The sequence below is a fragment of the Rhinolophus hipposideros genome, assembly GCF_964194185.1.
Source record: "Rhinolophus hipposideros genome assembly, chromosome: 19".
In the NCBI taxonomy this organism is placed as follows: domain Eukaryota; kingdom Metazoa; phylum Chordata; class Mammalia; order Chiroptera; family Rhinolophidae; genus Rhinolophus; species Rhinolophus hipposideros.
This window is the reverse complement of record NC_138065.1, coordinates 8,432,572-8,445,839: the sequence shown is the minus strand read 5'-3', so window position 1 is coordinate 8,445,839 and position 13,268 is coordinate 8,432,572. Positions and strand designations below refer to the sequence as shown.

The window sequence follows — 13,268 nt, the reverse complement described above, 5'->3', positions numbered from 1 at the left end:
TCCCTCTTCTATCTCAGTGATTTATGTCTGTTCCTATACCAGTACCTCGTTGTTTGATTACTGTAGCTTTGTAGTAATTTTTGAAGTGAAGAAGTGTGAGCCTTCCAACTCTGTTCTTTTTCAAGACTGTTTTAGCTATTCTGGGTCCCTTGCATTTCCATATGAATTTTGGGATCAGCCCATCAATTTTGCCAAAAAGACAGCTAGGACTTTGATAAGGGGTGATGTTGAATCCGTAGATCAATTTGGAGAGTGTTACCATTTAACAGTATTGTCTTCCAATCTATGAACATGGGATGTCTTTTCATTTATTTGGGTCTTTAATTTTTGTCAGTGGTACTTTGTAGTTTTCGGTGTACATTTTTCTCACTTCTTTCATTAAATTAATCCTAAATATTTTATTCTTTTTGATGCTGTTGTAAGTGCAATTGCTTTCTTAATTTCCTTTTCAGTTTGTTCGTTGCAAGTGTGTAGAAACACAACTGATTTTTGTATATTGATTTTGTATCAAGCAATCTATCTGAATTTTTTAGTTCTAATAATTCTTTGGTTGATTCCTTAGAATTTTTAAAATATAAGATTATGCCACCTACAAGCAAAGATAGTTTTATTTCTTCCTTTTCAAACTGAATACCTTCTATTTCTTTTTCTTGTCTAATTGTCCTGGCTAGAACCCCCGGAACAATGTTGAATAGTAGTAGCACAAGTGGCCACCATTGTCTTGTTCCTGACCGTAGTGGGGAAGTGTTTGGTCTTTCACCATTAAGAATCATGGTAGCCATAGGTTTTTCATAGAGACCACTTACTGAGTTGAGGAAGTGTCCTTGCATTCCTTGTTTGTTGAGTGGTTTTATCATGAAGAGGTATTGAGTGTTTTGAAATGCTTTTTCTGTGTCTGTTAAGATTTGAATAGTTATGTGTTTTTTTCCCTTTAAATATCTGTTTTACTATCTGGAGTTTATTCCATGTTGTTTTACATTTCCTATTTGTTGTTTCTTTAAAACTGTTACGAGGAAGAGGGGAGACATAAAATCCTTTGTGTGTCTGGGTGAGGCACGGAGATTGAATTTATTTCTCAATTCTTTAAGTCTCAGCATAACAGAAAAAAACTACCATAGCTTCCAGGTTGACTGGACTGTCTAAGGCTTTTATGTTATTTAATCCCTGGAGTTGTGATGGTCAGTTCACAGTTTCAGAGAAGCTGCCATCAAATCCAGCACCCAGCAAATGCCATAGGCCTGAATAGATCCCAGCAAATATTGACTTGATATGGGAGAGCCATGGCTTCACAGCGCACTGTCAGGCACGTCGAGCAAAGAGGCCCTTTTTGGCGTCCACCTTTCTCTTCCCTGGTTCCAGGACACTTGCCTCTTGGTATGAGGACCATTTCCCATGGGGTTCTCTACTGAGTCATGACTTTCACCATCGAGGGGAAAAAAATAGCGTCTACATGTGATGATGTTAAAGATTGTGGTCTTTTAAAAGAAGAATAAGAAAGGTTTTCTTTTTCTCTTTAATAGAGAAAATGTTAAAAAATACGGTAAGGTAGAAAGAAGGACAAGAGAATCACCTCTAATCTGTTCACTTGTGGTGTTTGTCTTCCTAGGATTTTTCTCTTGTATGTTGTCTTCGCGAGTTTGAGGTCGAGCTGTACACACAATTTTATGACCTGCTCCCCCCACTCTCCCCTTTAATGTGATAAGATAAGCCTTTTCCAGGTTTTAACATATTCTGGGGAAATACCAACTTTAACGACTATACCTACTAGAATTTGGTTAACCGTCACCCTCTTGATGGACATGCAGATGGTCTGTAATTTTCCCTTTCACAAAACTACTGCTATTAGCAGCCTTTGTTTAGGGGCTGGAGTTGGAACCTGGCTTGTGTCGGTGTATGTAGATCAAAGCTAAGTGGTCGATCGGAGCTAAGTGGTCATGTCCTCTCTGCAGACTAGGAATCGGGAGACATCTAGTGACTCTGGTCGTCCATGTACAGGCTCTGGGCCGCAGTCTGTCACCTCTGCAGTTAACCAGACAGATGCCCTCACAAAAACAGCATTACCACAGAAATGGACCGTAATAGAAATATTTCTAAGCACGGGATAAGGACCCACGTTAATAGTGAGTGAGTTGTTGATTTCATGAGAAGGAAATCCACGCTGTGAAGAGTTCATAACAGAGGCCTTTCCCCGGGTCCACGTCTGCTTGGTGAGCCGTAGCACAAACGCTCTGTTGTTCCCGCAGCCACGGCCACTAGGGAAATGAGAACGGTACCTTGTGACCTAGAAAGCATCTGGGGTTTTCTTTGGAAATATAAAGGAAAGGAAGTAAAATTGGTCCAAATTACGTTAAGTCTCTATTTGCTGGTTTAAATTAAGTAAATGAAAACCTAAATCCATTATGAGGATCTCTTTATGTTTTACCATTTTATATTCTCTCAGAAGGGGCCTGGACATATTTTTTTCCCCCCTTCTTCCACCCTGCCCCCCGCCCCACTCGGGTTCAAGCCGTTATTTCTCAGTCTAGTTTGTAGGACACAGTTCCCTGGCCCATGCTGGTATTATGAGTCTTGCGCTCCCCCTGGCTGAGGCAGTCGGTTGAGGGTCAGCTCACGGCAGCTCTCCGGCCACTTACACTGGCCACCAGCTGCTCATGGCAGCAGTTGGCAGCCCACAACAGGCAGCCCACAGTAGCCCGTGGCGACCTCCGTGGCTGCTCTCGGCAGCCCAGCTCCAGGGAAAGCCATTGTTCACAATCTTAACTGCAGAGGGCGCAGCTCACTGGCCCATGTGGGAATTGACCAGGCAACCTCCGTGTTAGGAGCACGGCTCTCCAACCACCTGAGCCACCGGGCCGGCCCCCGGACACTTTTAGAAAACCCCTTAATGTAGCTCTATTTTATAGCCATGAAATTTCTAGTCAGAGAAAACAATAAGTGGTCCCATTGCTCACCATGGGTGCTACCAACCAGTACCCACAGATGGGCATATATGGCATGAAGTTGTCCCCCCAGTCATTGCCACCAAGCCAGCTCAGAGCACCTGGGTCAATCCTTTGCCACCTCCCTGCTATAAGCAGAACAAATCCAGGGTGGTAAGAACCTGAGGGAACGATGGCGGAGAGCCGAGTGAATTGGAGGGCATGACGTCCAGCAGTAGGTAACGTTGCCTTGTCCTCTTTGCTTTCCCCATTTCTGGATGGGGAAATTCCCCCCCCCTTTTTTTTTTTTTTTGGCCATTCTGTTATGTTCTCGATTCCCTAGAGTTAAGTCCCCGCCTGCTACTCTCTGGCTAATCTGAACTCTCTGCAGACCCCGCCCAGGGCGGCCTAACCTCTCTATGTTCCACATGCTCCAACTGCCTTTCACCTTCCTCCCAGCAGAACACAGTTACTCATGTACTTGGTATTAGGAAAGCAATCTGATGAACTCATCTTGCTACTGATGCTGAAGTGAAAATGCAGCCTTTTTGATTCTTTGTCTCATTGGTTCCATGATCTTTTACTCTCTTTCTCGTGGTCATTTCTTTTAGATACTTTTTATTTTTAAAAAAGTACTTTTTCTTTCTTTCTGGTAACCTGATTAAAAAGGAGCGATAACACTTGTATTCTTAGCTTCTAACGAGTTTCAGAATCAATGTTCGGGGCCATCTATCTTTGCTTCCCAGGAAACCCAAGGAAAATCCCCTGGCGTTAGTATCTTGGAAACTTCTTTAGGGTTTGCCTGTTCCTAGATATTAGGAATGCAGACCAGGTAAATGTTGCGTTCTTTTGGATCATGTTGTGCTGTCACCTAAAAGTGAGCTCTAAAGGGGTTAAAAAACAAATGCACTATCTGGCCCCTCTCTCTGCCCAAGAAGACGGAAGGCGCCCCAGATAATTCTCTTTGTGAGTTCAGTCTGTGCACTTCATATTTTGTTGCTCATATGTAGGCTCATTACCTTACAACTCAGAAACTTAGAGGGGGCACTTCTGCCTGGCAGTGAGAGATGGTACTGTGAGGCAGTTTTAAAGGAGTATCCGTGCCACCTCAATGTCCCCGGTAGATTAAAGCTGTGCCTGCAGTGGTCCCATGACAGTTGATGGAAATGTTGTCACTGTTGGTATGTCTGTTTCCTTCCTGGATTTCTGCCTCTTAACAGCAGGTGCTTTCCCCAGCACCCAGCACAATGCGGCTACTACTCCACCAAGACCCAGAGCGTCCCTGATTCAGCCCTGATCCCTCTGATCTCCAAGCCACCTGGCTTGGAAATAAACCATGCAGAACCAGGAACAACCCAGGCTGTACCTGGGTGGGAGGTCGGGGTGGCCTGCAAATGAGACTATGGTTGTCATCAGAGAAGAGGTAAAAAGAAAAGCCATAAGCAAAGTAATTCTTTTGAAGAGTTCTGTTTTGGTTATAATCTTCAGATGAAGCTTATTTGGATGTGCCTTGGCTCGCGTTTCTCTCTCAATAAAAGAAAAGCAACCTTGGCACACCTATTTTGTGAGTCTCTAGCCCGTTCCAAGGAAAGGGGAGCCCCATTTAGATGGCCATTCGAGCACCAAGAACGGAATTTAAGCAAAAGTGGGAAAGAGATTAATAAGGTGGCATCACTTTCTTGCAGGTCCTATATTTAACGCCTCCGTGTATTCGGATACGCCATCAGTCATCCGGGGAGATCTGATCAAATTGTTTTGTATCGTCACTGTTGAAGGAGCAGCACTGGACCCAGGTACCTCTCTCTACACTTTCCCCTTCCCTCCATGGCTTTTTGTAAACGTTTCTTACATCATCCCGTCTATTACACCGAAGTGGAGGTCGGGGATTGGATTGTCTGTTTATCCCCAAACTGCTCAGCCAGGACTTTGTTCTCAGTAGGTGTTTAATAAATCCTATTGAATGGACGCATCTGTCAGATGATTTGGAAACGCATCCAGACCTTTAATCTGTGTTGTCAAGACAATCAGTGGGCTACTTCCAGGGCTGACTGAAGCTGGTTTGAAACCCGCAGGCAGAGGGCACTTACACAACCCTAGGTGGTACAGCCTACCACTGGAATTGTCTGTGCTACACTTTTACACGATTGGCAGCACAGTTGGCTCGTTTACACCAGCGTCACCACACACATGTGAGGAATGAATCGTGCTACGCCGTCACTAGGTGCGAGGAGTTTTCAGTTCCATTATAATCTTATGGGACCAGCATCGTAAATGTGGTCTGTCGTTGACCAAAATGTCGCTGTGTGGCCCGTCACTGCTATGCCTGAGGTCCAGAGGACTGAGGGTACAGAGTAGGATTCGGAAATGAAAATGAAGGTAAAAGTAGGAGACTGCCACAAAGGGGAGGGACATCTTTATAAAAGCTGGAATAATATAATACCGTTTTTACCCCTCAAGCTCATTTGTGATACATACAAAAAATAAACCATTTAAATGCTCTTTCTCAATAAATCGTGGGTCACCAGTGATACCCTTAATAGCAAAACCTTTTCCTCCAGAGTAATTGCCAAAGCTATAGGTAGCTGTTAATCTTACAGATCACACTTTTTCCAGAACTTTGCACTCTTGGGCTGTGTGGGGGGAAGATTCTGAATAATTAAACACAAGTTGTAGTTTAGTTTTTCCTCATGCACCCTATGGGCTGTGCAGGAATTCTCTTCTGGAAGGGACACGGTGTGTAAGTGGGCCAAGGGCCAAGGTGGGCGGAGGGGTGGGGGCAGACGGTGGCCATTTCCAGGTGCCATCTTAGGTCAGGTTCTCCAGAAGCAAAGCCTGAGACCAGCGTGTGAGTGATTCATTGAAGATGTGCTCTCAGGGGAAAACAGTGAGGGCGCAGGGGAATCGAGATAGAGCAGGGAAAGAAACCAGGCAAAGATGTGAATTCAAAACAAGTCTAACTCCCCATGGGGAGCTCTGGAGTGTGGGTCGTACCACGGAATATGGCTTCCTTCAGGTAAGGCTTTTATGTCCCCCCAGTCATTGTCCACAGGCTGAATGACTGGGGAGCAAGGGTGTTTCTTCACTGCCAGGAGGTGGCTTCTGTCAGCAAAGGCCAGTCCCCTGGAGGACAGCCAGGGGTGAGAATGGTTGGGGGCTCAGTGCACCAGCGGGTCATGACAGGGCACCGAGAGCCCCTGCTACCGGCGGTAATGCCCCTCCTTTTAGCAGCACCTATTTGTAGGAAGTTGTATGTTGAGCTGTGAAGAGGAGGACGTTGTCCATGGCAACCAGCTTTTATTGAGCACTTACTACATTCCGGATGCTGTTCTAAGCATTCGAGAAAGATAGCTAACTTAACCTTGGTGGTGTCGTTATTTCCATCTTACAAATGAGGAAACTAAGTCACGGTGAATTTAAGTGACTCACCCAGGTCACATGGCTAACAAGTGCTGGTGCTGGAAGTCTAGCCCACGTAGCCTGGCCCTGCAGCCTGGCCACCACCCTGTGAGGACTGGGGTTAGAGTCTGGGTACGAGTAACAAGGACATGGTGTGACTTTTTGCCTTCAGTCACCTCCCAGCACCTGCTGTGACCCCAGTGACAGCAGCACTGAGCTAGAGTTTTTGTACATGACAGTGGTATTTGGGTGCCTGTTCTACTTGGGCACCACGAAGGTGTGACGACGTTGAAAGCACTCCCTCTGCCCCCTGGGAATTGTTCTTCCTGGCAAGACATGACCTATGCACTGGGAACAATCCAGTTTTATGCTCAAGTACCACAGTGCGTCAATGCGACGAAACGGAAGGTATTTTGAGCATCAGAGTAGAGAGCTGTCACCCTGCAGGTAGAGCTGAGATTTGCCGTAGCCCCTGATATTTTTAGAGCGAGGGGAAAAGGAATCGTCATGTGGATAATTCTGTAGAAATTCTTGCAAGCATCTGACTATGATTTATTTGCCTTATGATGTGCGTTTTGAGATTGTTAGCAGTGTAGTTTTGCTAAATGAGTAAGCATTAGTTGGTCTAACAAAAATTGTGTCATTTAACATTTATGTCGAAAGCCTGTCCAGCGAATGTAAGATAAAACTGTGGCCGTGCAGTCCTTTCTTGCCTGCTGGATGGATCTCAGACCTGACACAGCTAATATCAGTTGGTAACCGTTCAAAGAAGTGGTCAGGGGCTCGTGATGTACACTCCATTTTCACATTCTGTGAGAATTACCACTTGTGCCAAAGTCTTCTCTGTCTTATGCCCATATTAATTTATTTGAGGCTGTTAGAACCTTAATTTTGCAGAGTACTTTACGGTTCAGCAGCATTACTCCCTGGGACTGGTAAACTATGTTCAGTTTTCTCAGCTTGACATTTTTTTCCCCGTTGTTCTGAACTTAAGCGCTTCTGCGGGGTGGGGAGGGAACCTCAGCAAACCATAAAATCTAAACTGTTTACAACTCTACATTTTGTACGAGTCACTTGATGTACCTTTTGTTCCGTAACGACTTTCATGTCATGTCCAAGGACCCTGCTTTCTTCGGAGGCAGCGCGTGTGATGTCACCACAGTCCAGCTTTATTTACCTCTTGTGTCCTCCCTGAGAGATAGTTCAGGGTCCGACACTTCTTCCTGTGCTCGTTAGGCTGGGTGGCGTGGTTAAGAGGGTGGACTCTGGAGCCAGACTCCGTGGGTTAAGCCGCCCGCTCTGCTCTCTCCTGGTATTTGGTCCCTCCCGGGTAGGTGGAGTGGTGCAGGCCCATAGTGGGTGACATGCGTGTGAGCCGTCCATGGTATTTCTGCCCATGGCACTGACCCCAGCGTTTTGGCTTGGTGATCCATAGATGACATGGCCTTTGATGTGTCCTGGTTTGCCGTGCACTCCTTTGGCCTGGACAAGGCGCCCGTCCTCCTGTCTTCCCTGGATCGGAAGGGGATCGTGACCACGGCCCAGAGGGATTGGAAGAGCGACCTCAGCCTGGAGCGTGTGAGCGTGCTGGAATTCTTGCTGCAAGTGCATGGCTCTGAGGACCAGGACTTTGGCAACTACTACTGTTCCGTAACTCCCTGGGTGAAGTCACCAACAGGTTCCTGGCAGAAGGAGGCAGAGATCTACTCCAAGCCCATCTTTATAACTGTGAAGATGGATGGTAAGAATGACACACAAATAAATCTGTCGGGGTGTGGGCAGTGTCTTCTCTGCTGTGCTGCGGCTGGCAGGATGCAGGTTTCCCCCGTATGAGGTACGTGCCACACAACCAGCACAGCCTGCTTTCTCTCCAGACCTGGCTGGAGCCTGTATCGGACATCTGAGCAGACGCAGCCCGTGCTGTTTTCCCAGCTTTGGTGGCATGTACTGGAGGCACCACTGAGAAAGGATTTCTAAGACGTGCTGGAAAGATTTTTGATGCTTTCTATACATTCTATACCAACCCGCTGCAGTGTGTCCTGGGGTTGGCACAGATTCTGCCAGGCAGAGGCAGAGAACAGTTGAGAGAGCAGGTTCAGATCTCCAGGCAAGGCCGTGAATGGGTTCCTGCCACTCTTGCCTAAATGTTGGTTTTGCTTCTTAGAATGGGAGTCACTCCGGCTGTCACTAGTGTGGAGGGGGTCTTCACGGAACCCCCAGATGGGAAGGGGAACTGCCGGCCTTGGTGTTAGAGGGCCCTCTTCCCACCCCCTGTTACCTGAGCATCCCAAGTGGGGGTATTTGTTCCTTGGGTAACGAGAAACGTCTTCTCTGCACAAAGCTTCAGAGTAAACATTACTTGAAAAAACTCCATGGAGAGAAGTCTGGGTGCCTCCGGGGATGAGTAGGAGCCTTTGAATGTGTTTCCCCGATGAGATGTCAGTTTGGGGGTGAGACTGGAACGGAAACCCCAGCTCTTCCACAGATGACTTAGCCTTTCTGATCCTTTCTTTCTTCTCTTGTAAAATGGGATGCTAGCCTTTCCTAGGGCGGGTGTGAAAATTCGGCCATATTAAATGTCAGGCACCTCCCAAGGAGTGATGGTCCTTCTGGGAGGAGGTGATATGGATTTGGGGTGTGGGATCTAAACAGTGTGTCCCTCACACTCAGTCACTTGCACCGTATTTCCATCTTAGAAGTCCCTTGTTTGCGGTGACTCCATATGAAGACCCAGATTTACCAAACAAGTGAGGGAGTGATTATTCACTTTGCTAGATAATTTACTATAGTGTTACTTAAAATAACTCCCCGAGTACACTTCAGTTACTTGATGCATAGAATTGATTTGCGTACAGGTTTTTTTTTTAAGGAGGCATCTGCTGCAGAGTGTGTGGTGCCCTTATACTGACTTTTAAAAGCCAGTCTCCTGCCAAAACCCTAAAACGCAAATTGACATTCAAAGATGTCGGATACAATCTTTTTTCTGCATCCCTCCCCTTCCCCCAAGAACTGGGTGAGGAGGCATTTGCTCATTTTTTTGGACAGAGAAGACTGAGCTGCTCCTGTCTCCAGCGCAGTGCTGGGTGCAGGATGAATGAGATCTGCGTTTTGGGGGAGGGGGCTCACCCCGGTGGGGAGGCGAGGCGGTGGACTTCCCCGGGGCTGCCTCCCTGCCATCACTCACCGGCTTCTCTTTGCTCTCCCCCTCCCCCTACCAGTGCTGAACGCCTTCAAGTACCCGCTGCTGATCGGCGTCGGCCTGTCCACCGTCATCGGGCTTCTCTCCTGCCTCATCGGGTACTGCAGCTCCCACTGGTGTTGTAAGAAGGAGGTCCAGGAGACGAGGCGTGAGCGCCGCCGGCTCATGTCCATGGAGATGGACTAGGCCGGTGCCCGGGACGGGCAGTGACGGGGGGACGATCCAGGAGCGTTTGGGGCGAGACGAGGACAGTGATATTTTAACGCGAAGCGTGTTCCACTAAAACCCAGTCCTCTCTAATCTCAGGTGGGACTTGGCGCTCTCTTCTGCATGTCAAGTTCTGAGCGCAGACATGTTTACCAGCACACGGCTTTTCTTCCCACGGCACTTTTCTGAGAACCATCGAGTGTGTGTTTTTCCCACGGCGGCTTTTTTAATGGTTAACCTCTGCCTAATTTTTTTCTCCTACTGGTTTATAGATGTCTGACTTGTGTGTGTTTATAGCTTTTGTTTCGAGGGGTTGTGGTGAGGAAGGGGTGATGGCGTTCGGAGTTCTTTGTCTTGGGCGAGATGGTAACTGCCTGCTCGAGGGCCGGCTTCTGGGTTGGAGGCCGGCCCGCTCAGTGCCACTCTGTCCTCCAGCCCAGCAATGACAACATAGCCCTGTGGCGAAGGCTAATTTGTGGCTCTTACTACCCTGCCCCACCCCCTATTTTCAGGGGTGTAGACTACAGTTGAAATCTAAACTTGCAGTATGTAACTTGTTATTGAGCCCAAATGCGTATTTTCAGTTTTTGCTTCTCTGCCCCCTTTCCATTTCTTTGCTTTATGTGAGAGTGCTGAAATGGCGGCCCCTGGAATCTAGAATTTGGCTCTCCACCGAGCACCTTATCTTGCCACCTTAGCCTTAAGAATGAATTATGAAGAAAAAGACACAGCCACCTCTGTCCACGGTAGTCCAGAGACGGTCTGCATGGAAGAGGAGGCTGGGGACAAAGGGAGGAGCAGACACTCCCCCAGTGCTGAGGCCATTGTGCCTCAAGGGGCCCCGTGGAGAGCAGAAGACGGATTGTGGGAGTAGGTTTCTGCAGCTCGTGCCGGGACGGTCAGTGATGCCAGGGGCATGTCAGGTGGAAGAAGCCACCTCCGTTGCCCCCTACCGCCCTTCGCAGGTGGCAAACGTCTTGGCCACCAAGGGACTGCCAGGGGAACCCACAGATACCCCATGTCCTTCACAGGCTGCTTGATCTCCTTAACCTGAAGGGGAATTGCTGCTTGCAAGACTGACTGACTTCACGGAATCAGAAATTGCCTAGAAGAGCCATGCATTTTCTCTGACCTTTTCAGTCCTCCAGGTCTTTGTAAGCTCCCCTGCAGGGGGTTGGTGAGAAAGGGTATACTTTGTGGTACGTTTGCTTTCCTATTAGGAGCAGAAGGAAACCCCACCATTTATTACCATGTGAACAGCCTGCAGAGTAGATCTGAGAGCAATCCGTTTTGCTCCAATGCTTGTACCAGGAGTGGGACAATGGACCCAAAGAGATCCTGAAATGTCTCGCCCCTGGCACAGTGCTGGCCTTCCGGAAGCAACCCGGTGGGGTGTTCTGAGGCTTGCTGGGACTCATGCCCCACATTGCATCCCTCTCTGTTGCTGTCCTGGCTCTGACGGATCTGACACTGCTCTGTCTTCCGAAGGGGGAAAAAAAAAGATGCGTGTGCTTTGAGCAATAAAGTAATACAAAATGATGGCCATTCATGTGCGGCTGTTTCTAACAATGGGCCGGACGAGCCGTGCCCCTCCCGGCTCACCATCTTCCTGTCCACTTCTGCTGCCCACGATTCGTTCTGCACTTGTCACCGAGTCACCCCCCGGAGGCAGATTTCCATTCAGTTTTATCTTTTTTGTCTTGCCCACTGAGGGGACCTCTCATGTGACAGACGCATGCCAGGCCTGATGTCTGTGGTGGGAAGACGGGAAGCAGGTATGCCCCAGCAGAGCGTGAGTGACTAGAGGAAGAGAAGGCCTCGAGAGCTCTCAAGTTGGGTGTTTTCTACGTCTCGTTTCCGAACGGTGCTGTTTCAGAGGCGGTGGTCACAGGTGATTGATTGTACAAACCAGAGTTAGAGAGGACGCATGTCAGCAGGTGCTGTGTTAATAGCAGCCGGTGCCCTCGAGCCCTGGCAGTTATCACACTTAAGAAAAGAAGATTCAGGATTGTTGTAAAGCGGGCCCTTCTTGGTAGGAGGAACAGGTACTTAGTTTGGGGCGTGACCAGGTGGTCCCAGGTGTCTGTGAAACCATGGATGGGTTACACCAGACACTGTAGTAGTAAAGGTGATGTGTGCCCACCTTTTCCTTTCAAATTGCTGTTGAAGTTCAGGGCTGGGGTTGCTGAGGCATTGACCCCAACACCACCCCCTGGCCATTGGGCGGGCCAAACCGCAAGTCGCCTGGGGGCTGGTCCAAAGGGGTAAGAATTTCCAGGGTGTTGTGCCAAGGCTCCCCGTTCCTTCCAGGGACGAAGGGACGTTAGCTTGCCTGGAATGTGTGTCCTTTTAGAAGTGTGAGATGCACTCCCTTGTACCTAATGGGGCCCTCACAAAGTGCTCTTCTGGAAGAGCTTCCTGCCAGAAGTACCGGGGTGGATGGAAGCAGGACGTAGCCACGATTCATGGATGAAATTGCACTTCTTAACAAAAAGAAACTTTATAAGATGTTTGGGTTTTTCCCTAATCCTAAAAGTCTCCCCAAAAAGAGCCTACGCTATGTTCAGATAGGAGCCTCAAAATCACTTTTAAATTGTTTACTTTATAATGTTTACATACACTTTACACCTAAAAAGAAAGGAAAAATGCAAACTCTGACTTTTTAACAGCTCTTCAGATTTTTCATGGGACAGTGGAACTCTGACTCACCAACTGGATTTCAATCTTAATTTAGAAATTTATTTATTTGTGTCTTTTTCTCCCCTCCTGTCCACATGGCTTCCCCTAAGGTCCTGGTGAAGGAAGCCCCTTCTACCCAGACCCTTACCTGTTTTCCCTGGTGGCTCTTGCTTCTTGCTTTGCAGGCTGCCTGCAGCCATGATTTTGTCACTGACATCTGTGAGCCAAAGACTGAGCCATTTTGGCAAGAATAATAATAAGCAATACTACACAACTTGCTACTTTCAGAAAACTTTTTTTTAGCTTCACCGATGACAACAGAGGAAGAAGGGAACTGGGGTTTGGGTACGTTCTCCTCCACTGTTTGACCAAATTCTCAGTGATAACTATTGTGTGCAGATCACTAGGAGAAAAAAGTTGATTTTCTTTCTTTTTTTTAGCGTGGCACATAAGGATCTGCCGAATTTTATGTAGACAAAGAAAGGGTCTCGTGTATTTTTGTCCATATCCAATGTTATATGAACTAATTGTATTGTTTTATACTGTGACCACAAATATTATGCAATGCACCATTTGTTTTTTATTTCATTAAAGGAAGTTTAATTTAAATTGAAGTTGTGTGAGGAACTTGGTCTGGGCCTCTGTTATCCTTTCATCTCCTCTGCATGAGGAATTGTGGCTGCATTCTTGTTGCGGCGTTAGCACCTTCTGAGCTCATTGAATCCTATGAAAGCATTGTAGATGTTCACTAACGATAAAAGAAGAAATGGATTTAACGGGATCAATACTGAGATTCCCACCGAGTGCAAAGGTGAGGGCCAGACCTCATGGAAGGTCTCTTGGTGTTCGGTGAATTCTCATGACCTTGA

General features: G+C 47.4%; 1 protein-coding gene across 2 annotated transcripts in view; it reads left to right on the top strand.

Moving 5' to 3' along the window:
• The window catches only part of PTGFRN (prostaglandin F2 receptor inhibitor), a 70,629-nt gene extending 57,618 nt beyond the window's left edge, over nt 1-13,011 (top strand). For both annotated transcript variants that reach the window (XM_081024717.1, XM_081024718.1), the window contains exons 7-9: nt 4,604-4,711; nt 7,750-8,055; nt 9,533-13,011. In XM_081024717.1, the coding sequence (XP_080880843.1) occupies nt 4,604-4,711; nt 7,750-8,055; nt 9,533-9,699 (581 nt within the window). In that variant the 3' untranslated portion in view covers nt 9,700-13,011. The remainder of the gene's footprint in view (nt 1-4,603; nt 4,712-7,749; nt 8,056-9,532) is intronic.
• Nucleotides 13,012-13,268: the final 257 nt, after the last annotated feature.